General features: G+C 43.8%; 1 protein-coding gene across 4 annotated transcripts; it reads right to left on the bottom strand.

Moving 5' to 3' along the window:
- On the bottom strand, nucleotides 1-24791 carry DEAF1 (DEAF1 transcription factor). Of its 4 annotated transcripts, none has more exons than XM_035326640.1 (13): nucleotides 24662-24791; nucleotides 22823-22920; nucleotides 22303-22432; nucleotides 21279-21425; nucleotides 20291-20430; nucleotides 19916-19981; nucleotides 18912-19038; nucleotides 17272-17400; nucleotides 16359-16487; nucleotides 11652-11902; nucleotides 4325-4390; nucleotides 2292-2381; nucleotides 1-681 (listed from the first exon to the last, which is right to left on the bottom strand). In XM_035326640.1, exons 5-13 carry the CDS (start codon nucleotides 20366-20368, stop codon nucleotides 577-579), a joined length of 1041 nt encoding a protein of 346 aa, XP_035182531.1. In that variant the 5' UTR covers nucleotides 20369-20430; nucleotides 21279-21425; nucleotides 22303-22432; nucleotides 22823-22920; nucleotides 24662-24791; the 3' UTR covers nucleotides 1-576. The 4 variants fall into 4 exon arrangements, 3 of the variants coding, with proteins under 3 accessions (XP_035182531.1, XP_035182529.1, XP_035182530.1); XM_035326638.1 differs by lacking the exon at nucleotides 24662-24791 and adding an exon at nucleotides 24032-24348; XM_035326639.1 differs by lacking the exons at nucleotides 2292-2381; nucleotides 24662-24791 and adding an exon at nucleotides 24032-24348.
- Between the last annotated feature and the right edge of the window lie 50 nt (nucleotides 24792-24841).

Here is a 24841-nt window from a genome sequence, read left to right as displayed (position 1 = left end):
ATGCTTTCATTGCATTTTATTTAACAACATGTTATTTTTCACTCGTATTCAAGTGCAGAAGCTCCAATGTGTTCCAAATTTGCCCAGCACAGAGGGAACACGGGGAAAAAAAAAAGTCCTTCCAAAGGCAAATTAAGAGTTTGTACTTTTTCAAGGCAATTAAATAAACCAAATGAAGGATCATTCCTTTTTTTCAAACAAGAGGTAGGGAGGCACGGGGGAAACAAAATACTGGCAAATCTCATTGCAGCAATTGTTTTAAATCCATCTCAAGAGAGATGACGAGATTGTTGTAATCCACACAGTGGAGGTTTCAGTCTGGCAAAGTCGAAGCTTCCTCGAGCTGAAGGTGGCTCCCAGCTGGTAGGCTGCAGTTTGCTTTTTCCAGATCAGGTTTTCTCAGTTCCCGCATTACTCAAAGTTTTGGAATAGGATCGGGAGTAGGCAAATGCTATCACAGTATTAAAAAGTCTTTCAAAAATGAGTTTGTGTGTAAAGGACAGACAATTCACATAAGGTTGCCGATCCAGCCGGCTGCACCACATTGTTCATGGAAGGTTAATGAGGTAGGTTTGTTCAGACGGAGACTTTCTCTATTACGTTGTCTGTGACATGCACCTCGTCGGCTTGCACCGTCACTGTGGTTGACTCACCGCAGATGTGCTGGTGCTCCTTCCAGTCCTGCGAGGGAAGAGCAGACAGAAAGGCCATGAAGAGAAACGGCCCAGGAAAACCGTACAGCCTGCCAAAGCACACCGGGCCCCAAGAGAAGCTGTATTTGTTTGAGAGGCGCTTTCTCCCATGCAGACGGGACGCAGCAGGTCTCTAGTGCTCAGCCACACAAGACTAACCAGAGGCAGGAAAGGAACCACATGCTGGGTCAAAACTAGAGGGGGAAACAAACTAAGCAGAATGCTGGTTTCTCAATCCAAAAACCAACTCAGGACATCAATGTCCTTTAGATTGTGGAAATTTTACTTAAAGAGAGTCAGAACCCTGATTTAAACACTCTCCTGAAAGATGGCTTGATACAAGATACTCCCCCTGAAAGCCAGCACCATACAAGGGGTCTTGGTTCAGTAAAGGTAAGAGAGGAAAAGAATTCCTGGTACCACCCTACCACCTCTCAAGATTTCTTTCTTTAACTCCTAGTCTGAAATAACCAAAGTACTCATCTAACTTGTTCCGCTCAGAGGTTGCACATCATAGATCGTAAGTACAGGGGGAATTTCAAGGATTCTGTTACTGACAAGAGCCTCAAACCAGCCCACCCTATTCCAGTGCAGAACGCTGGCCACCAGCATGGGTACACAGAAGCAATAGGCTGCCTAAGAAGGGGACCAAAACATGACTGCTCTGTGACACTTCCAAGTACATTCTGTACTGAGAGAACAATAGGGTGGAATTGCTGTCCTTGAGATGCCTGAGGAGACAGCAGGCAGACTTTGTAATTTATCTGTAAGAAGCATTTGTTGGTTCTTTGGAAATTTTAGCCTTTCCACTATGCAGGCAGACAACTTGACCATCATTATACTTTGTTACAAGCCAACGGAAACGGTCAAAATTCTTCATCATCTCAATTCAGTTGATGAAGAGTAAACTTGGACAGAATTCAGAGCCATAACCTTGGCTGAACTAAAAGTATCCCTTCCTCTAAAGCAAGAAGTGCCAGGGGTCTTTGTGAGGATCCAATGGGAGACACAAAGCACAGCAGCTTCCTCCACTGAACTTCCTATCTGTTTCTACTTCCCATGTCAAAATCTTACAGTTTGTCTCAGTGTGCTCAATTCATTTTTTTTCATTTGTAGCTTCACAAGCGATGTAAAGAGTAAGAGAACTGTCCCCAGTGGCACAGCAGGACTGTAGGTACAGCTTACCAGGAAGCAGCAGGGAATGGCTGTACAGGTGCTCCCAACTAACTCACCCCCGTAGTTCACACAGGGAGGTGTCCACACCCTCACTTCTGGTTTTACACAGATTTCTAGACCCCCTTTAAGAAGGTGTGTGCAAATCTTGGGGCCATTCCCTACCCGTTTGATCCATGACCCGCAGACCTGCCCCAGCGCTACAGCCTTGCCAGCGATCCAGCTGGCACGGTGTGCTTGGGGCTGCTGAGTGAAACCCAGGCTGCTGACCTGTGCAAGGTTTGTGGGCTGGCTGCCGGCACGACACGACCCGTTCTGCGGCCTGCTCCTCTTTCTGTGCCAGCAGGCAGCACAGTCTGGCTTTCCCCAGGGTCACCATGGCCCCCTCTGCACAACTCAGTCTGCAACTCACAAACAATCTTATACCTTCCGCTGACAGAAAGTGGAGCAGTAGTTGACTTTATGGCATCCTGTGCACTCGTTCATTGCCTCACGACCACAGTTGACACAGGACTGCTGTGAAAATGAACAGCAAAGTGACCACGTCAGAGAGAACAACAACAGGGAGGTCACTGAAGCGAAATACAGGTGCTGTCATACGACATAATGCAGGACCGCTACCGAGAGGCCGAGCTGTTCCCAGTGCTCCTGCAGCGTGTAACTGGGAACGTACCTGGCACCGGCATGGAGACACGGGGCAGGCATTGTGGCCCCCTTAGCCCCTGTCTGCCAATATATCCTCGACACGCAAACACAAACAGGCACAGTGGCCTCTGGACACACTTTCAGAGACCCACTCTCCTCGTCATTTTAGCAGGGATCACTTTGGTAAACGACGTGTACCTTTTGTTTTCCTTTCTGGAGGGCAAGAAGCCCTTCAAAACCATGGGTGAGATACTGAGTCATTATGGAAGTCTGCCCACAGCAAAGCAGAGATGCCTCCCTCCACGGGGGCAGTTTATCCACTGGCCACTGCCGAGTTACTGCAGGCTTCAGCCAGTCTCACCAACAGCAGGTGTGCTCCACACAGCAGCGTACAGGCTTCACACAGGCCATCAATACCTGAGCTCTGAGTTTATCTCAAATCTGAAGCTTTAAAGGCAGATCTGTCTGGTGGCTTTGTTAGCTTTACGGTCCTACGTGTTTCTGAGGACAGGGTCTGAGGAAGGACAACAAGAGTAGGGATGAGGATGGGACCCCTCCGTTTCATCTGTGCCTGTTTTTGAGAGGGAAAATGGATCTGCTTCTGTGGGCCCAAGAAGCTTGCTTCCTTTGCCAGTCAGCAGTATGGGTACACGAGTAGTGTCTTAATAGGGAAACAGGAGACAGAGGAGTAAAATTAAAAAGGCTGTAACAGGAGCACGGGACTTAAACCCAGAAGATGAGATAGGATACATGGATGAAAAATCACACCTGTTTTTTAAAGGATGTTTTTGTTTCTATCACTTTAATCTTATATCAGTGACATCAATTAACATAACCTGTATATTTAGGTGGAAATATCACTGAATTATAACAAAAATAAGCACTTCACAGAGCATTCAGTTTCCAACTCATTAAATTACTGACAAATCATTAACACATCAGAGTGGCAGTGCGAGGCCATGAGAGGAAGCATTTCTTGGCTGTGAAAGTATCGTCAGCGTGGTGCTTAACACAGGCAGAATTTAGTTCTGCCAACTCCTTTTTTTCTCTTGAGCAGAAGCAATCTAACAATCGGCGCCCTGATTAACACCGAGTTCAACACATCTCTGGCTCACACCTTATCAAGGTACCTACAATTAGTAGTTGGTTTGACTGAACTATATTTGTATTCCTGAGATACAGCCATAAAGTCAGGCTACCAAAAAGAGGCTTAGAGCTGCTCCAGCTTGTGAAATGTGTCCCATAGGGATACGTGATCAAAGCTGTTCGTAACTCGCACAGTACTGGGAAAAGCTGAAAATACGCAGCGTGTGTACTTGTACCTGCAGATCTCCGAAAAGACTAGAATGACACACAAAGCTACGAGGTCTTAAATCACGGGTTCTGAAGTACCATGGCTCAGATTTCCATTCCAACAGCCAGAGGGGACCATGCAGCTTTAATAACCAGGACAAAAAGGAAAAAAAGTTTCCTATCACACCTGAGTGGTACCCAACAGTTGGAGCTGCACTGTCATTACTTAGAGGTGACTCAGATTGACTAGGTTAGTCTGATTATCATGAAAGGATTGTGATAACAGGGAAGGCTTGGGAAATGGTTCACTTTGCTTCAAAAGGTTTCACTTTACTAGAAGAGAGCATCAGTCCCACTAGAGAAAGCTCAGACCTCTGCCAAAAGACAAGGCCAGACACAGAATACACGATTTCCACAGCAATAAGAAAAAACAAACAAACAAACAAACAAAAACACCTCTGGATCTTTAAATGCAACACCACAAAGAACAAAGGACTCTTCATAAAATATGAAGAGCTTACCTTGATGATGATTTCTGTTTTCCCGTCCACATCTTCTGTTTGCTGAAATAACTGGTTCTGATATTGCTGCAAGAAAAAAAAACATCACACGTATTATTTGACAGCCAGAATATTATATGAGGGGTCAAAATGGGTGATCTGTATAGAGGATCCTGCCACTGAGCTCGTTTCCATCAAGCCCAAAACTGCAGTTCCATGAGGACCAAGGGGAACCTCACTCCTCCCTTACAAGAGAGGGACACTATGCCATTATGTGGAGTCAGATGACAAACCCCGAGCAAAAATGGCCCATGACAACTGTCAGTGACAAACTGTCAGTGAAGCACAGCATTTATTCAAACTGTACTCCACCCAGCCAAGCACTTGTTCTTAAAACATGTGGCTTAACTGTGTCCAAGGAACTGCATCCCACATAAGACACTGAGAAGTTAGCATAAGAAAAAGGAAATTCCAAGGTAATAGGGCCAAGTGCCACCTTCCTGGGCAAAATTTTGGTTCAAGTCTATTGATCCTAATCCACTAACAGGCAAGGGAGAGTCTTGAGAAATGGAAGAGCCCAACAAACATGGGATTGGATTAGGAAAAAAAAAGCAGATAAAAATAACACACTCAAGACTTTAGAAACAGCATCAGCCATAACCATTTGTCTTCCTTTTAATGAAAGGATAAAAGGGCTTTCAGACAGTTTTTCAATTAAGCGGTCCTCTCAAGGTGAATTTTAAAGCATACTTCAGGTGTGTTGCAGATTTACATCAAAACAGTTCAAGTCCAACAAGCATCTGCTCCCCCAGCTAGGGACTTGCCATCTCAACAGCCAGTGCTGCTCAGAGACAAGAGTACTCAAAAAAAGGAATTCAGAACTGGTTTCGATTTGATTACCTGCTAACCCTGATTTCAACTTCATTGGGTACAGCTAAAAAGAAAAACCCAAGCCCCTACCTTCCAGCAAAGCAGGTTTATCCAGGACTGAGTATGACCCAACATGTAAGGAGATTAAAGGCTTAATTTAAGAGTGTCTCTATGACCTGACATCTCAGTATTTATCCTCCTGTGAAATCACAACCTTCAAATCTTTATGTTAGCACGACACAAGTTCAAATTAAAAAACTCTTTAGGGAGATGGAGGAAGCAGGGAAACCTTTTGCTGTTTACTGCAGAGGTATGATTTGGTTCGGCCATTGTTAGACAAATAGGCAAGCTTAAGGTAATGAGCAAGACAGTACGCACGCATAGCATCCCTAGCACTTCATGTACGGGGTGGATGAAGCGTATGTCACATGTATGGAGATTTCAAAACTACTATTTTGGCACCACTATTTGAAAACCAAAATTGTGCCCAAGTCAAAAATATTCTCCTGAAGACAGGAAACTCCCCACCAAGCTTGAGATGTGGCTCCTGGTGTAAGAATCAACCCTATCACGTTTCAGGGAGAAAATGACCTCAATTCTTGAAAGAATCATTGATGTCAGTGAGCATCAGCTGTGGAGAAGCTGGGACTCAATGCTTCGTGCTGCAGCCTCTGCCCTCTGCCATCCATCTCCCTGCACACAGAGACCTGGCAGAGAACTGGGCTGGCAGGAAACTGCAGGTTCTTCAGGAGAGGATAAAATGTGTTTTCTGTTATGAAGTGAAAGACGAATGACCCACATTGAGCATGTTGGCCTAGGAAAACTGCACCATGTTTTTAAACTTCTTCTTGGTGAGGAGAGTGGAAATACTGGTGCCAAAGAACGTGGTAAGGTAGCATTTCAGTGCAGCTTGAAAATCTCTGCATAAATAAACCCTGTTACTACAGCTCCCTGTGCAACAGCCTGCACAGAGACAGCGCTTGGGCTGAAGATGCTGCATTCCAGTTCTGAGAATGTGCAGCAGCTCCAGAGTTGAGATAAAACCCTTTCTATTCTCAGACTCCACTACATCCTCTGCAAATGTGGCCAATTCTGTTTTCCAGTGAGACTGCCAACGAGAAAGACATCAAGACGAAGTCTGGTGCTCCGCTGTCCTTGTTGGACCCATGCTAGCTCCTTCAGCTCTGCTCTCAGTCCCCAAAACCTGCTGATGAAAACTACACATTTAACCCCCTTCTGTCTGCTTCTTATCTATCCCCACAGCGAGCCCTCTGGTTCTGCAGAGCTATGGTATGAAGAAGTCACATCATTCAGAAGCTGCAGAGAAGGAAAAGGTGCAGTAAGAGAGAGATCAAGCCAGACACATCTGGATCTCTCACAAAATCATCTCTAGGAAACTGATAAGCTCCAACTCCCAAACATTTCCACTGCTGCTTTGGAGATTAAAAGTCGTTTCTTGCTCACTAGAACTACTTTTCTTAAATGCCCAACCCTTTTTAGGTTAATTTCATACTCTCTAGCTCTGAATTGTTTTAATCTTTCTGAAAATGAATTCAGATGGTCCAGCTGTTAACAGATTTAATCTTCCACCTTGTTTTCAAATGAACAGGGTTCTGCAAGCATCACTGCATTACAGGAAAACATTACAGGAAAAGGCCTATTTCAATTAAAACACTTGTCAGATTTCAACACTGACTTTTTTTAACTTTTTACCAAAAAACAGCTTAACACATTTCCTAAATATCTTTACCTTCCAGCATGTCTTATGGTACAGAATTTGGTGAGCTCGCGTATTCTCCCCCTTTTAAAGTTTATCTGATATAAATGATGGCTTAATGCACACTCAAAAAAATTACATTTCCAAAGCACACAGACCTTTGTGTAAAGTAGTCTTTAATCCATTCCTTTTGGGCCAATCCTGCAAGTGGTCAAATATCTTTTGCAAGAGACACAGAGCCCTTGTTGCAGTAAAGCCAAAATTCCAACAGAAACCAAAAGATCTCACATATTTCTCTACAAGCTATTTAATTACAATAGTGGAGAATTCTCTCTGAACAGCTGTGCGAAGTTCTGACAGAGCAGTTTTATTTAATGAATCCCATGCAAAATGTTGCAATTCAAAATAGCTTACAAGTACATGGATATTCAGTTTTTTTGCAATAAGCATGACACATTGTGTAAGTTAATATGGCTTGTGGTTTGCTTTTCTTTCAGAACGCCATTCCCCGAGACTCCTAGGTAACATAAATACAAGTTGTATTTGGTGTCTCTGCCAACACAAGGCCACACGCAGGCTGAGCACCAGCTGCCTATGCGCATATTGTTTACAGATAGAAAGCACAAGCTTATGGCCATCCAAATTTCTTAAACAGAGTCAGCTTTGTGTCTGGAAGTAACTCTGTGAGGGCTCTGCTTATTAATTAAGGAGTACTCATCATCAAGAGTCACAGACAGCATACACAAGACGAAAGGTGTTTTCAGCCTCTTCTTTAGACTCCAGAACAATTCTGTTTTAAAAGTAATTATTGCAAAAGAAATATTCTCACAAACACTGGAGCTGTAGATTTGGGGCTTAAAAATTCTCATTATTTCAGGGACTTGAATGGTTGGCACATTTTTACAAAGCCTTTTATCCAGAGAGCCTTTGCAAACTAGTGTGCAAGCCCTCTGTGGAACAAGCGTTATCCTTGTTTAAAAGAGAAGGCTCTAAGGCCCAGAGAGCCCAAGGACCTGCCCAAGAGCATCTAAATAACTTGTGGCAAAGATGGAAACAAAATTTGGAAGCAATCTTCAGTCTTGTAATTTGCGCAGCAAAACGTGACCCTTAAACAAATGTACAGAAGCTAAAAAGGACAAAGATAGCAACAGAGTGCATGTGAGGACTTCCAAGTTCCAAATTTTGTGCAAGAAAAACTATGCTGGCGAAGCCTTTAGCTCCAGCACTTGGGATTTGTGACCTATAATTCCCTCAGAGCGGCTAAGGACATCACAAGATTCTGGTGCGCACACACACACACACACACACACACACACACAAAAAGTGAATTTGTTCTAGTAGAGAGTCAAAGTGAAAAATCTCATGTCAGATATAAGAGAAGAATGGAAGGCATGTGTTTTTTTTATATATATATATATTTATAATCATATATAAAGACAGGCATTTCTATTCCACTGCTGTACAGCCTGACTGAGCACTTCCCAATCCATCCCCCCTGTTGCTTTTGAGGACTCTGTACCTGGGTATCACCATGTATTTGGAAATGCAATTAAGGATCCAGTCCTTCCACAAAATTCAGATTAGACATGCCATCTTCAGAAAGAAATGTGACTGGAAATGCTTCTAATATATGCCGCACTTATCATTTTTACGGTTTTTATTTGCTACTTTTAGCAAATCCTCTTCCTGCCACAATTCCTCTCTGATGTTGGCATTTCCACCCTCAAAATCGTATGAACGAGGGGAATAATGTATTCCTAAGGCTCCACTGAGCAGTCCTGGATAATACAGTTAGCAAGTGGGACCAGAACGATACAGTGATGTCTGCTCTCTGACTTCACAGATAACAATGTAAGTGTAAAGGCAGCACAAATGTCTCCCCTGTTCTACAGAAACTTGCAGAAAATGCCTACCTTTCACATGTCAGAGCTGTGTAAATTGCACAAGTACCGATCACGGAGATTACAGCTTCTGGTATTTAAAGCCATGCCAATCAAACTACTGCTGTACAGGAGCAGACTGGCTCATTTCTGGTATTTAATGAATTCCAAAGGCCATTAAATAGTACATGTAGTAAGTAAATACAACAGAGTAACTGATATGCAATATACAACAAGGTATATGCGATTAAAACTTGCTTCTTATTGTTCTCTAGGAAGAGAAACTGGCACACAAGCTAGATTTCAGATATGTTTGCTGTCCTTGCTACTTCTCTACTCTGCTTAAATTGTGGGCCGCTTCAGACTTTCTCTGAAGGGCAGTAAAGACAGTGCTGTCCCAAGCTCTCTGTCTTGCTCTTCTGCCAGAAGGCAGAGGCTACCTCTCTCTTTAGCAGGGATGACAGGATATGGTCAGGGCTGTTGACAGCTACAAGATTGAAAGTGCTTGAGCTCAACATTTGCAAGAGCCAGGAGGCTGAAGGCTCTGCACCGCTGTGAAAACTCAAGACACGTCGTTACTTACAGGCATGGCACTGAAGCTTGTGTAGCCAGCTGGGAAGGAGCCTGCTCCTGCTAACAGATTTCTTTAATCCTGCTATGTATTCAGTCATTTTTCCAGGAAGAGTTAAGTCTATAGCTTTATTATAATTTAATCTGTTGTACTGCCTTTGCTCTGCAGGTCTGATACAATCAGTCCTTCATTTCTAAACATGCAGGAGCATCCTGCCACACAGAAACTCTGCACACTGGCAGCAGTGCGGCAGGGAACAAGCCACACCACTGCATTCGCTACCTCTGCTAATGCAGATGGAGGATGTAGCAAGAAGGTTTCCTGTCTCTTAGCTCTGGGAAGTTTTGTCAGCGTAACGAGCACAAAATATAGTTCCTCTCTCTTTTGGTCCAGCAAAAATCAGGAACACACAAGGGAGGACGACACCTCTTTCACCCCCTTGTATATCTTAATTGCCACAAGAAATAGTTTGACCAGAGACAAAAAGGGAAAGAGACTTGTGTTACAACCAGGGAAACATTCAGGAAACTGGATAAACACCTCTGACCAACACAAAAGCAGACAGCTTGTTATTTAGCATTTATTGTAACTATTTCCAATGCCAGCCCTGTACCCAGAAACATAGAATTTTTCCAAAAGTGGAATTCACTAGAAGGAGCTCAGAATATTGTCCAGATGGTTCCAGGTGCTGGCACATAGCAGCAAGCTTGAGAATTATTATTTGCATATTTAAAAAAATACCACCATGACCAAGTGTTTTTATCAAAATACAAAACTCTTGGAGAACCCCTTACAAAACAAGAATGATAAGACTCACAAATTGAGTAATTAGGGATTCAGTAATTACTGGTAAATTAAATTCCTCTGGAAACAAACACGTCTTCATCCTTGCCTTGCAAAGTCAGCACTTGGAGATCAATAGACAGGAGTGAGTTTAACTCCCATTCCTGGGGCAAGAAGAAACTAGGTGTACACTGCAGTGAGTTGGATTTGGATCAGTGGGTGGGAGGAATGGACTCTGAAACAGTGGTTCCAGAAACCACTGTAAGGATAAACAGAAGGGAAGACAAAATGTAAACTGGAAAAAGAGCAGAGGGCGGAGTTAAACAAAGTAAGATGTTCATCTGTAAACTGTCAAAGCTTCCATTTTTTTTTGCTATCCCATGCTCTACAGAGTTTTTAGCAGCAGAAAGCCCAAAACTGGACAGCAGCATGAATACCCATTCTGCCAAGGCAGAAGGCAGGGGAGAATTAGACTCTCAACGTATCACACACCTGCACATCAAGGATGCAGCGTACAGAAGAGTTTAGCAGAGACAACGTGGCAAAGAACATCAAAGATGCTGCAAGGACTGTCATAGGGGTTCTCAGCAAAATCTTCCCACACACATTTCTTCAAGGCCTCTTGCTGCACACTCATGCCTATGAATTCAGTGGAAAGCTGACGTTAGCAATAACGCCGATAGCAAGAGCAAACAGCGTGGTGCTACCGGTTCAGACACCGACAACGACACGAGTTTCACGGTATATTGCCCCCCACCTCTCTCCCTCAAGTCCACACCAGCAGCTGTGGATTTGTGGGAGAAGGGGAATGCATTCAGCAGCGCATGGAGCCGGATTCAGGGTGCATGCATGTGCTGGTGTTCAGAAGAATCCAGGGTCCCTACCATGCATTAATTAAAGAGAAGGAAAGCAGGGAAAACAGGGCAGTCCTTGTAGATAATCCCCTACAGAGGAGAAAGGGGCCACTGGGTATAAGTCAATACTCTTGTAATGCCAGCTGGCCTTGCGTTCTTATCACAGGACACAACAGAGTTCAGCTTTGCTTGCACAGTGCTCAGCAAGACACCTCTAAATTTTGCTGGTTATCTTCCCCATAAACTCCACAGCTTGCTGTTTTTATTATCTCTCTGTCTCTTCGGGCCATCAAAAGCCCCTTTGATAGCCTCACTCACTTGAAAGCAGTCACTGCACGGCTGAATGCTCATGATCTTTCCGATACCAGGACTCATGGTAATTCAGTATCAGTGCCTCGTAAATTTATGGATGCCTGATGGGAGAGCTCAGGACTTGTAACAAAAAACACTTTATATTACTGCTACCCAGAGCTGTTGGAATCCCAAAGAACTCTATTCCTTTCTCCATCATATAAATAACTTAGTTTTATCTACTGCTCTCAAGACATCTAGAGACGTTTTCTAAGGGCTGCCACAGTTATAGCCAGTGAAAACAGCGGGGTACTGCTCTGTTCACCGCTCAGCCAAAAAGATGTCCTTGGCTGAGTCACCTCACCTCCCCTGGCATAATTACCTCTTTCCTCTCCACATCAGCTTGAATTTTCGCTTGCGTGACAGCAGCCTCGCGGAAGGAGGAGCTGGCCTGCTTGGCCTGTTCGATGAGAGACTTCAGTTGCTGGGCGGTGTTGAGCAGGGAATTGACCATCTCCTCCAAGTACAGCCAGCTTCGTTGCTCGGTCACTTCCAGCCCATTCACCACTGATGGCGAGATGGCTTTGGTGGGGGTTGAGGGGGGCACCGAGAGAGCAGGGATTGGGGTCAACACTAAACATAAAGAAAGAAAAATAAAATTGAGAGAATTAGGGCACTGCATTTCCATAAAGTGGTTTATTATTATTATTTTTGAATTGTTAACAAGGTCTACCAAAATTTCCAATCCAACTAAGTTTCAGCTAAACAGACTTACCTTCTGAGACTCAAAGTGCACAGAATCAGAGCTGTGCAGAGTCAGCCCTTGGGGCAGTATCAAACCCAGAGTACAGAAGAGCATGTACTCGGAGCAGGAATTAACGCCTTCTAGCACTGCTGCAGAGAAGACCAATTAAGCAGTGAAAGCAGCATTCCCAGGGACTGCTCTCTCACTGTCACCACATTGTTCCACTATGTTGCCCTTAACTATCACTACATAAGGTTAGAATTAATAGTTAAGTGACCCAAAAAAACAAGGCTCCAGAAGACTTTTCTGAAATATTCTTATGTCGCTGTACAGATGTCAATCCTCAGGTTGCAAAGTGGCAAAAACCAGGCACCGATCCACACCACAGTCCCCTAATGCTTCCTGAACTCTGATCTTACCATAAACCTGTCTCAAGACCACAATAAAAACTATACAGTTACCATCACTTCAAAATTACGTGTACGACATAAACATGCACTTTCTAAAGCCACCGTTTAGGAGGCCCTTTAAAATACCCTCAGCCATTGCACCGTCTTTGGACCCCTTCATTGTGGCTCTTACCCATGAAACAAGCTATGGGCCTAAAAATAATCATACTCCACTGGAACACCTACAATTTTAATAAAAGGTATTCACAGCCACCAATATCAGCTTCAAATATCCTCTGTCTTCCAAATAGCAACGCTCATTGCAGCTCCCAAACCTCTTCTTGCCAAATGCCAAAGGTATACAGTCCAGATGGAAGTTTGAACTGAAAACACAAACATCCCCTGACATTTACTTTACATTTACTGTGTTGGACACTTTTCAAGAAAGGAGTAATTTCTTGTCTACAGCCCTTACCTCCAGAATCCTCACTACAGATCTTCACTCTTGCATAATCTAGAATGCCACAGATAGGAGGAAGCTAAATATAAAAGAAGCCTGGCAATACTTCTCCTAAGCATACTCCAACATACAATAAAAGAAGAAAAATATACCCTAAAACTACTGGGGGGTTGCAGCCCTTACTTTCTCCCACCTTACCCATAACCCTAACAGTAACTGCAGTTTGAGTATGTTTAGCAGGAAGCCACCAGAATGAATCTAAACTCCTATCCTGGTAACCTAACCACACGTTCCTTGAACTTACCTCTGCCCCCCTCCATTATCATGGCTCTGCAGTCCTCTGTTTTCCAAAGCCTGCACTAGAAAATTAAAACTCCTCAAAAACCAACAACATCTGTTTTTGCTTCACGTTTGTAAATGTTTAAAAAAAAATCCGCAGTTACTGTGTCCCTAAAACATTTATTTTTCACACTAGGTTTGCACATACATTGGGAGGCCACAGTGCGATGAAATTAAATTTAGATCTAGGAACCCAACAACACACAGCGTAAGCTCACTTTCCAGGAAAAAAATGTTATCCGGCTTTACCGGCCTTACTTTTTCATAATTGAACTCTAGCTATAAACACTCACTATCTGCCACAAAATTAAGATGTTTACATCTACCAACAGCCAGCCTGTAAATTCCTCACTAAACGGTTTAGTAGAAAAAAGAAAGGCACCACTAACTTTGGGGCTGGGCATTCTTATTAACCACCAATCTACTGCTAGTCTATTTCAGGAATTCTCTTGATACACTGAGGTAGGAACTTCAGAATGATCCAGCGCATACAAAAACCAGTATGTAGTACAGGCTGAGAAACCACATACCTTCCTGGATAGTTCTGCTTTGGCAAGGGAAGAGCTTTTAGTATTCCAGACACCAAAAGTCAATTAGCTTCCTTGATTTTTAAATAAAGAGTGACACATTCATGTGATAAATGCTGGGCCATTCAGCCGATGGATGGTATAGCCCACGGGGAAATGCTGAGCACAGCAGGGAATGTAATACCAGAAGCAGTGAGCTATTTAACATTTCACGTTCAAATCCTTCAAGCCTTCTGCCTTCCTTCGGGAGCATTACTCTTACACCTCTAGCGCCTCTGCCTGGCAGACTGTCTCCAGGCTCCCGCACTGCTGATGCTACCAAAGGTAAAGAACGCACTGACAGTGAGTGTCCTTGGTGCCATATCTGTAAGCGTCTGCAGAGGAGTGTCCTGGAGACAGCTGCAGGCAGGAGAGCTGCGACTGGTAGGTGCTGACAATTGGTTTCATTAAAATGGAAAATTATTGGAGCCTGATTCTCTTCCTTGACACCAGACTTAAGAAATTTAGTAAGCAGGAAGCTCTTGAACAAAATGTAGAAGCTTCAGTGACTGAAAGGCAATTTATTCTCATTTACTTTATCATCAATCTATTATCACAATCCACTTTGGATGTCATTACAGATGGTCACAAAAATGGCTTTCCAGTCAAGCAAGTGTGTCTAAGACAGCTCAAAAAACAAAGGCAGAAACAAGTCTCAAACCTCTCTCACTGAGGGATGGGGACACAGAATAGTAGGCTGCACAACCAATTTAAAAGCTCAGAGCAACAGAACCCCCATTCAAGAAAAAAATCTTTGTGACTGCACTTAAAACCATACTTAAAATTCAAATGTGAATACTGTCCTGAAAAAAATATCACTGTAAGTATTGTCCTGAAGAGCAACGGGCCAACCGGGCTGCAATTCCACTCACAGTGAACCTCTGCTTAGTAAAGTATCTGTAGACACACAAGACTTCTAGCAAGGCTTAATGAACAGGGAATATGTTCCAATGGAGCGACTAATTTCAGTATACTGATACTTTAATCCTTTTCAAGTCATACCTAGCAGTTTTTCATGCAAGCAGCAAAAGCTGAAAGAATCCAGCATGGATATGGGGAGAGAGAACAAGTCTCCAAAACCATCCCACTGCAGGTCACTGTGTTAGATGTACAACCTTTTTGGACATCATGGCAAGTTTATCATACAGATAAACTGATGTTTTACACACAACAGCCCTTAATTAAAATAGCAATTTCACTCCATTCATGCATGACTGGTATAGAACTATTTGCACTCAGCTATGAGTAAAAGATAAATCAGTCTTTTATCAGCAACTGTTTGCAGAAGAACCTTTTCCACTGCTATATTTCCAGAACAGTATTTATCACAGCATGGCATTTGATAACTTATCTAACAGGAATTACTTCTGATTCCTCATTTTAGCATAGTTGTATCTGCCAAGAAAAAGTGATGATCTTTGCTTCACTGGTGAAAAGAAAATCAATGTTTAATTAATAACATAACGATCTGACTAGACTCAAACCCACCGATATTTCATTCTGGACACAGCAGGAATGCACTGTGCTGCTCTGAATAAGTAAATAAGAGGTCAACTTGAAAGGAGAACATGTGCTTTAAAAGAGAAAGATTTCACAACTGCACAAATGAACACTACATTTATGTGACATCTTTTGATATGTGTCACGTAAATGTGACATCTTTTTGATACCAAAAAGAAGGAGAAGGGCAGACTGTTCCCTGCTGTATGTCTTCCTTAAGCTCAGTTAAAACCCATAAAACAAGAACAACACTCCAAGTTTGCAATTCCAATTTCTTCAACACTTCTGGTTTCTATCAGTACATGCAACGCTAAAACAGCATTGTAGTTCACTTAATTTATAGGTCAACTCTACAAAAGAAAAGTCTTTAAGTTTATGTAATATAATTATAATTGAGGAGATACCTGATAATCAAGGTAACCTGTCCTACCAAACACTGAAGGGCTGATTTGTATGTCATTTTTCTTTCTTTTTTTTTTTTTTCATCCAGAATCCTACTTGACCACAGCAGGGCAGACTCTCACTGGCACTTATTATCCAGCATTTATCATTCCAGCACAAATGTCAGTGTTAACGGACAGAAAACTGACCTGGGATGCGAGAGCAGCACACCAAACCTGCTCAAAACTGCATCTAGCATTAGTGGATTCATAAAGAGATGTTGCAATTTTTAGAAAAGTTTCTACGATATAATTTTAAATCTCAGCAAGGAGAGGTGGTTTCCTTGGATCAAAGATTAAATAAATAAATATCTATCCACAGCACCCAAGTGGTGACAAAAGCTTTGAAGCGAAAGCCTTATGAAAGGCAGGGGGCTGCAAAGAAGATTTTGCAAGCAAGATCACAGGAAACCACTCTGCTAAAAACCAACAAATCAAAGTTCTCAATAACAGAGTGAAAAACTTTCCTGAAGTATGGAAAAAAATCTGTTTATCCAAATTTTAATAACTGCAAAAATCATAAGGAGAAACAAAACACACACAACTAAGTTTATTTTTCTGCTTCGACCTTTACCTCTGGCGGGAAAGAAGATCACAACGTAAATTCAAGCACTGTTAACTGTGTCTTACATTACAGGTGTAAAACATACCAATTTTGGGATGAGATGTTGGCAGTGCAGCTTCAGGAAAAGGTGAAATCTGACAGTTGTCCTGGTAACTTGGATAGTGAGGTTCTGGGTGATTGACCCGGCAAGGCTGCTGAACATTGGTATCTTGAACTGCAGAAGAACAACATCATCGTAAATCATCGTATAACAGAGCTTTCAGACATTTCTTGTGCTTCTTTTACCTCTATTTTTTCAAAAGTTCCTATGCTCTATGATAATTTTAAGGGTTGCAAATGAGAAAAAACAGAGTGACTTTACATAGCTACCAAGCAAGGCAGCCTTGCACAGATTTCATCTCTCTCTGTGCTTGCTTTTAAAGGCTTCTGCAAAAATTACTGTCAGTTTCCTTCTCACACACCTCAATATTTACACTGACCAAAGGACTCCAATCTATTGTTCTCAGAGGAGGTTAGTTCCCTCAGCTGCTCCAGCAGTACTCACAACCCCATATAGGAATTAAACTGAAAGAACTGAAATTTATGTTACACCTTTATGTTTTCTTTGTTTTATTCTGGCATTTTTCAGCATTTATTCAGCACTTTTCACTTGGTTTAAATGCTCAGCTATTTTTGGCAGTATTTTAGGACGAACAAGGAGCAAAGAAATAATGACAGAGACGACCATAAAACGAAAGAAACCAGCAGAGGTGTACACTACCAGCTGCAGCATCTGGACAAAACATTTAAACATCTTTTGTGAAACTGATCAAAGATTTCAAGCTGTTAAAATAATTTTAAAGAAAGAACAGAAGGTTATATATAGCCTCTGTGTATGTTCTTTAACAATAAATCCTTCATGCAGCATACAAAATGCTTCTTGCTATTGGAATGGGATGTCCAAACCCTTTTTTTCTGCTTCTTACGGATGGCAAGCAGACATACACCTGAACCCTTACCAGTGGCTCCTGTGAAAACATCACCCTGGGATGGACTTTCTGAGATAATTGCTGTGGCTTCCACTGTCGATGTGCGGTCAAAGGTCAGAGCACCGGAGGTAGTGATCTGTCCAGAAGGAGTCACGGTGACTGGAAATGGTAGAAGTACTTTCATAGTTAACAATCAGTGCTCAGGCCTTGGTTGTCTAGCTGTTGAGATCCCTGTTCTGAATCATCCAAAGTCACGGAACTCACAGACCAGTCAACAGCCTGTGAAAGCCGATTTGGATTGCATCTATAACCGTTAAAACTAGAAATGGGAAGAAAAGCCCTGCTTAACTTGTGAAGGTATTGCTGGCCTCCTGCAAGCCTCTGTTCATTCTCTGGGTGTATGAGGGCAGAATGTGCACTTACAAAGTAATTCCTCCCAAATCACCACCTGTACAATTATTACATGAATAATAACTCGACACCTACTTAAAAAATCCAGTGGCACCGCAAAACTCATTAGTTTCTGGCTGGTCCTAATTTATCAGGAAACTTTAGCCAGAGTGGTTGTTACTACTTAAAAACAGATTTAAAACACCAACTGTGGATTACAACTAATTCTGTGACAGTTTGGTGAACAAGTTTTATCGTCTTTCTGCACGGAGTGATACAACGTGCTTGGCCAATGCAAGGAACATGTCACAAAATACATTTGGATGAACATACTAGTGCAGCTCTAAAATGTTTAAAAGCTCTACAGAATCTTTATGTATTTCTCTTCCTGCTGTTGCCAGTAATCTAATCTTGCTTTTGGCCTGCTCAGTTCTTTTTAATATTCCTGTAGCTTCCTTCTCAATTCACGTTGTAATGTTACCGTCCAGATGATGCTAGTGTGATGAGAGCAGGAGGACACATGAATGTGACAGGGAACGTGTGAGCTGGACTAGCTTGCAAATTAATTTCTGTTCTCATACAGATGGTTTGACAACCAAAAGCATTAAGTAACAAAGCATGTCCTGATTGATTGAGAGGAATTTGCAGATGAAAGTGTCACCTTCTGCCTCTTTCATTAGCGACTTTCAGGCTGTGGATTTCATTACAGTTGCTTAGAGCCTACTTTTCTATGCATTTCAAGAAATAGCACAAATCTTATTACATAGCCCTCACCAGCTACTAAAGGACAAAACCCAAGCTCAGGAGACAGAATGGGGATTTCCTGCTGCGCAGAAAAGAGACAGCCTTCCCCTCAACCTAACCTCAACTTCAGGAGATTTCTCATGTGTCATTTGTGAAAATCTTACCTAAAGCCCACTGTGGATCAAGGCCAGGACTCCAAAGCTACCCCTGCACTGCCAGGGCAAGAGCAGGTAGAGGGGGGAAAACATCATCTGGGCCTCTCTCAGAACAAAATGTGAAACCTACAGCTCACTGGAAAAGGATATTAACATGCTTAAAACTCAGACACTGCTTTAGTTTCTAGAAAATATGAAGGGATGCTGACTAAAGAGAAAGAGCCAATAAAACTACCCAATGATAAGGAAGTAGTGCCAAAAAAAAATAAGATGATTTTTCTCAGCTGGATAATTTCATGGGGCTACTGATAAGACATAAAATATCTAGTCTGGCAATTCTTCAAAGAAGGAAAGCAATTTTTACCACGAGAAAAAACCTACATGTAGTAGCAGCTGTGGCAGGAAGCAGAGTGATATTTTTGGAGGATTCCTTCTTCACAGTATTTGCAGAAATTTCACTGTCTTTTTTTCGCCGTTTGTATGGTACAAATAGTCGTACAGGGCCACTCTAGGAAAAAAAAAAAGGAAAAGACATTAGCTAAGGCATCTCTTTGGGGACTACGGGTTTACTCCAGTCTCTCCAGATGCAGCTAAGATCATGCAGTACATATTCCCATGGAAGATACGTGGTTTGCAACAAGTGACCAAAAAACTTCTATGGAAGCAGCTCCAAAGTTAAAAAACCTCAGTGAATCAAAAAGTTGCATTCAGCTCCATTCATCTGAAGGGGCACAGATTCAGCCTCTTCCCACCATTATATAAGGAGCAAAACTGGGCAAACAATGGACAACTATCCACAGTGGTGGAAGGAAAGGGAACAAGAGTGAGGGGAAGAAATGAAGCAGGTCTAGACAATGAGCAAATGATTAAATTCACACCAAAAAAGTACAAAACAGTACTTCAGGTGAAACTAAATGATTCTGCTTTCATGACTTTAGTGTAATTTTATATTAAAAAGCAAGCAGTTTAATAGGAAAATACAGATCTAACAGGGAGTATTACACTACTTCCTCATAAAAACATTTTTTTCCAGCTCAAATAATTGTGGAATTTAAGTCAGAAAACATTAATAGCTTTGACATACCTGCAAAGGCATTTTACAGAAATACATTATTTAGGAAAAAAAAAAAAAAAAGAAAAAAAAAGAGAGAAAACCAGCAACAACTATCACCTGGTTAAAGGGAGGGACAGATATGAACATCAAAGGCTGCTGCAACAGCACGAGCAGTTCCCTGTCTTGTTTCTTTATGAAGCACGGACAAAGCTTGCTGCGACCACAGGACTTGTGAATGTTTCTAGGCCACTCACGACCTGCTCACAGATGGCTGCAGCAGCTTGATTGATGAATTGTTTTTAAACTAATGGATATAAAACCTACAACTCACCAGAGTCATGTCATCACAGCAGGCAGCACAAGTACAAGAGGCAGCGTGAGGATTTAAAATTCCATCCTGAAATTGGAAGATTACAAATTCAGCATCAGTCACCAAAAACAGTGAGAGCATGACTGTACTTTGCTTGAAGCACCAGGCAGCTCCCAGAGAGACATAACCATTCCCCCCTACAGGCCCTAAGCAATAAAAAAAAAAGGCTGTCTCCCCTCAACCAAATCAACGCATTGCTTCTGAATCACCCCACAACACCATCGCACACAACTCTGCAGAGGCACCATGCAGAGCTTGGACTGCTGTGCCTGACAGACTCTGACCTGAATCTCCCTGCTCCTTCCAGCAGAAAGGAGGAAACAAATGTAACCTTACGTGAATAAGGCACTGCAACGGTCTCCCAGCATAGCGGATGCTCCTCTTCCAGTCTTTGCTGCTGGCTCGTCCTGCCATAGCTTCAAATTCGGTGGGGCTGTACCAGTTGTCCCCTTGCTTAATGCACCTGCCACGGCCTCCTGAATTAAATTGAAGAAAACAATTGTTAGTAAAGGTCAAGGATTATTCTGCTCTTTTCCTAAAGAAGCAAATACCAAAGTTGCTGGACAAAACAACAGCTAATCCACGGTAACTACCAGCCATGCCCATCTGCTGTTTCTCATCATTCTAGGATAACTGTGCCCATTTATTATCCTGGCTGTGACAATGATCGTGCATGCTTAGTGAGTTCCAACTCAGTGCTTCACCAATATTGAAACAGGCTAGAAAAAACTACTCATCCACAAGAAGAATAAGTCCTTCTTGGATAACCACCATGAATATAAACCCATCCTTAATTTTCAGTTAAATTTCTAATCCATCTGGTCATGATGAAAACTCTCTTTCCATGAAGCAAATGCTGTGCAGTGCAGTCAGGCTTGTGGCTATTTCTGCCATCACTTCTTCAGCTTTCCCACAGAGATAAAAGAGAAGAGAAGGGGCTAAGACAACTTAGGAGTCTTATTAAGACAAGCTCTCTACTTTCCAATCCAGTGGGGATTCTGCAGAGCTTTGTACAGACACGGTTTTACTTCTGAGAGGTCCACAAAAAGAACATTAGAAGAGTCAGACGACTATCAGGAAGACTCACTGCACAGCAGGCTGTATCTTCACAGACTGAAGAAAAAAGTTAAAAAGCCTCTGAAGAAAGAGCAAGGAAACAAAAGGGCAAAACATGGGAGAATACTCATGGGACTAGGCTGGCTATGAAAATGTCCTTATTTTCTTCATGACTGGCCCTTCAAGGTAATCTGATTAAAATAAAAGTGCATGAAGTGAAGAAGGAGCCATCACATCATACTTTGTCACACAAGAAGGTCATTTTTACCTGAGCCAAGTCTGTTTTTGTACAGAATGCCACTGATATTCCGGCACCTCACTGGGAGCTCATTGTCATACACAGATGGGTCCCAGTTATACTTGGTTCCAGTTTTCTCTTGGACGGATGTTAAAGGGGTGGGAGGAGATTGTGGTCCTTTGAAAAAAAAGAAGAGAAAGGTGACAGCAACCGAAAGGCACAGTGACTATGCCTTCACACTGAATTTGGCGAGGCCGACAGTGTCATTTGGTCAGTTCAAGCAGACAACACCTTTCCAAACTGCTGCAAGTTACACAGTGTATCATGAAAAATTCAGGTTGGAACAGCTGCCCAATGTACGCCAGAGCAGCGAGACTGCCCTGCCAAGCTCAAGAATTCCTTACAGAAGGTAACATTCTGAAAATGGCAGAAAATAAAGCAAACTGCTTGTTAGGAAACAAGCTCTTAATGGTGTGTTAAAAGCTCAGCTCGTAACCTGCAGCTGTCTGGATCTTACAGTTCCCAAAGGACAAGACCATAAAATGGGACTGCCTGCCAAAGGTTTGCCATGCCACCTTGTGGGCAGAAAGGAAACTGACAAGGCAGCTGCGAACAGAAACCTTAGCAATGAAGACACCATCTGCAGTGGCAATTAAATAGCAGCAAAAGGCCTGAACGGACACAAAACTGTATATAAGAACCCTTTAAAAAGAACCCACGTGCAGAACTAGGACGTGGATATTTTTATTATTAGAATGATTGATCTGCCTTTGGGGGTGGGATGGATGCAATAGCCCAGCAGCAGGGTGAGATCTTTCAGGAAACTTACTAGCAAAGATTAGGGCAATGAATAGGAAAATGAAATACATTTATGAGACCAAAACCAAAGAGTAAACATTCTTCTTCTACTCCCCAAAAAACACAATAAACATTATGTTAAGAGAGGATCAATGGTCTCCTTCATAATATGCATGTTTTTTTTTTATTTCCAGCAACACAATTAAAATACAACCCCTCTGGGAAAATGACACTTCAAAAACAGATTGCCTTATACCTGGTGTGAGAGGCGCTGATGGCCCCTTCAGCCCCGTGGTTTCTACAATGCTGCCGTCTGTGTGAACGACTATGAGAGTGGCTTTTTCAGTATTCAAGCTGTCCCCAATTTGGAGGGCTGTTCTCCCAGACTATAGAGGAAATAAAAGAGTTTTAAATCATAGAGTTAAAATACCAAGGTATTTTAGTATTCCCACAAATCTTCTCAAAGTTACCCTAAGGCACTAACAATATGGCAGTAACTAGGTTAGTTTTTGAGCTTTAGGCCAAGCAGATTCAAAGCTTACATGTTCAGGTTATGCCATTACAGAATGGGTATATGTGGGTGGAAAGGTAAAGAAAAATTCTCAGAGTGATAAGGAAAAACTTGCATGTACACCAGCAGACGGTTTTGAGCCTTAATGCCTGTATACAGCAATTAAAACACATTTTTTGATCTTGTACACAAACCGAGCTCTCCATTTACACTAAGAAAGCATGTGGGACTTCGCTAAGACCCTCAAATGAAAGGCCAGACTTACCAGCACATGTCCTGAAATTGAAGCTGCATTTGCCACAGATGTGGTGAAAACATTGTCTGCGGAGGCACCGACGTTAGCTACTGTTACTGTGGTGACTTCTGAAACACAAACCAGAAATGAATTCTGCTGTGTCCAGGGAGCCCAATTAACAGTTAAACATCAAAAGATATAACTGCACTTCCTTCTTCTTTCATATTGAGCATCTGTTTAATTTTTCCTGACACCTTTCAGTCATTACAAATCCAATCACTCTGATTTTTATTAAGATCTGGGTTGAACATAGAATGGTTGGGGCTGGAAGGGAACCAAAAGGAGCATCTGGTTCCACCCCCCTGCCACAGGCAGGGAAACCTCCCACCAGACCAGGTTGCTCAAAGCCCCAACCAGCCTGGCCTTGAACACCTCCAGACTACCACTAGAACACCAACATGCTTTAACCTCCTTGAGAACAGAACGGTACTATCAGCATGTGATGTACTAAGTAGAAAATGAGTATTCCCTCTCTACTCAAAATAAAAAAAAAAAAAAAAGTGATGTTTTTTATTAAGAGGTGGCTGACCTTGCCTCTGACACGTTAATTTTTAGGCTACTGTTTGTTACCTGTATACCTTATCCAGTCTAAAACTGTTAAACATTTGGCTGTAACTTGGATATTATATATACCACATTTGACTGCCTAGCTAAAACCAGGGATTCTTCCACACCTTGCACAGGGTAAAAGTGAAAAACAACAACACTGGAGCTCATGTGTACAAGGAGGTAACAATCCAGGCACTGCGGGGTCTGATACTACCTGTGTGACCAGAGCAAGCTTCCAAAATTCTGCATATTCCAGGGCACTTTTCAGTGGGAGATTTGCACACAGGGTCAAAATAATTTTAGACACCAACAGGAGGCTCCTGCTCCCTTCACTTTGCAGGGTGAGAACTGCACGTAGTGTGAAGTCGGTGCAACTTTCTACAAGTCTGGGCGTCAGCACAGCTTTAGCGTGAACCTGTGACTTGTTCACCGTGTTATCAAGGGCAATAAAGTTCACCGGCTCCCCTGAGCAACACAACTGCGGTCACCACAGCGAGCGGGACGGAGCAGCAGCGAACACCAGCGCCTCGGCCGCCCGCCCGCCGCTCACTGAGGCGCCGCCGGGGGCTGTGCGTGTGTGGGGGGGGCGAGTGAGGGGAGCTGCGCATGCGCGCTGCCGCCCGCCCTGACCTGCGAAGGCGGCGGCCTCGTCGGCGCTAGGCAGGGCCCCGGCCGCCATCTCGAGGTGCTGGGCGTCCGCCGCCATCACCGTCACGGCCGTCACCCGCGCCGCCTCTTCCTGCCGCCGCTCCGCCTTCGCCTCCGAGGCCGCGGGCTGCGGCTGCTGTGGCGGCCCCCGCTGTTGTTGTTGTTGTTGTTGTTCGGGTCCTTCCGCGGCCGCTGCCGCCGCCACTGCGGCCGCCGCTGCCGCCGCCTCCGCTAAGCCCAGCTGCTTGGCCGCCGAGTCGGCGTCCTCCATGCGGGGCGGCCCGGGGGGGTTTGGGGGACGGGGGGGGAGCGGGACCCAGCCCGCCCGAGCGGCCCCGACCCCCGCCGAGAGGGCCGCGGGACGTTGGTGGGGGTCCCCCCGAGACCGCTCGGGCGCTCGGCGGAGGGCGGCCGAGCGGTGCCGAGCTAAGCCGAGCGTTTCCGAACGTGCGCCCCCCCCCCCGGGCGGGCCGAGCGCTTCCGAGGGGGCCCGAAGCGTGCCGAGCGTTGCCGGGCCTCGTCCGACGGCTCCCGACGAGCGGGGCCCGCGCTGCCTGCCGGCTGGCCAATCCCAGAGCGGGACGCGGCCGAGGCCGCGGCCCGAAGCGATACCTGACAGCTCGGGCTCCCCGCCCGAGCGCGCCCGAACAGGGCCGAGTCCCCGAGCGGTCCGGCCCGCGGGGTCGAAGAATCCCGAACCCGCTCGAGTCTTTTCCGATCTTGCCCGAAGGCGGCTGAGGCGGTCGCGAGGAAAGCCGAGCTCTTCCGAACCTCCTCCGAACGCCTTCGCCG

The sequence above is a fragment of the Oxyura jamaicensis genome, chromosome 5 (assembly GCF_011077185.1).
Source record: "Oxyura jamaicensis isolate SHBP4307 breed ruddy duck chromosome 5, BPBGC_Ojam_1.0, whole genome shotgun sequence".
NCBI classification, from domain to species: Eukaryota; Metazoa; Chordata; class Aves; order Anseriformes; family Anatidae; genus Oxyura; species Oxyura jamaicensis.
The sequence above is the reverse complement of the archived record's forward strand: the minus strand, read 5'-3'. Positions and strand labels throughout refer to the sequence as shown.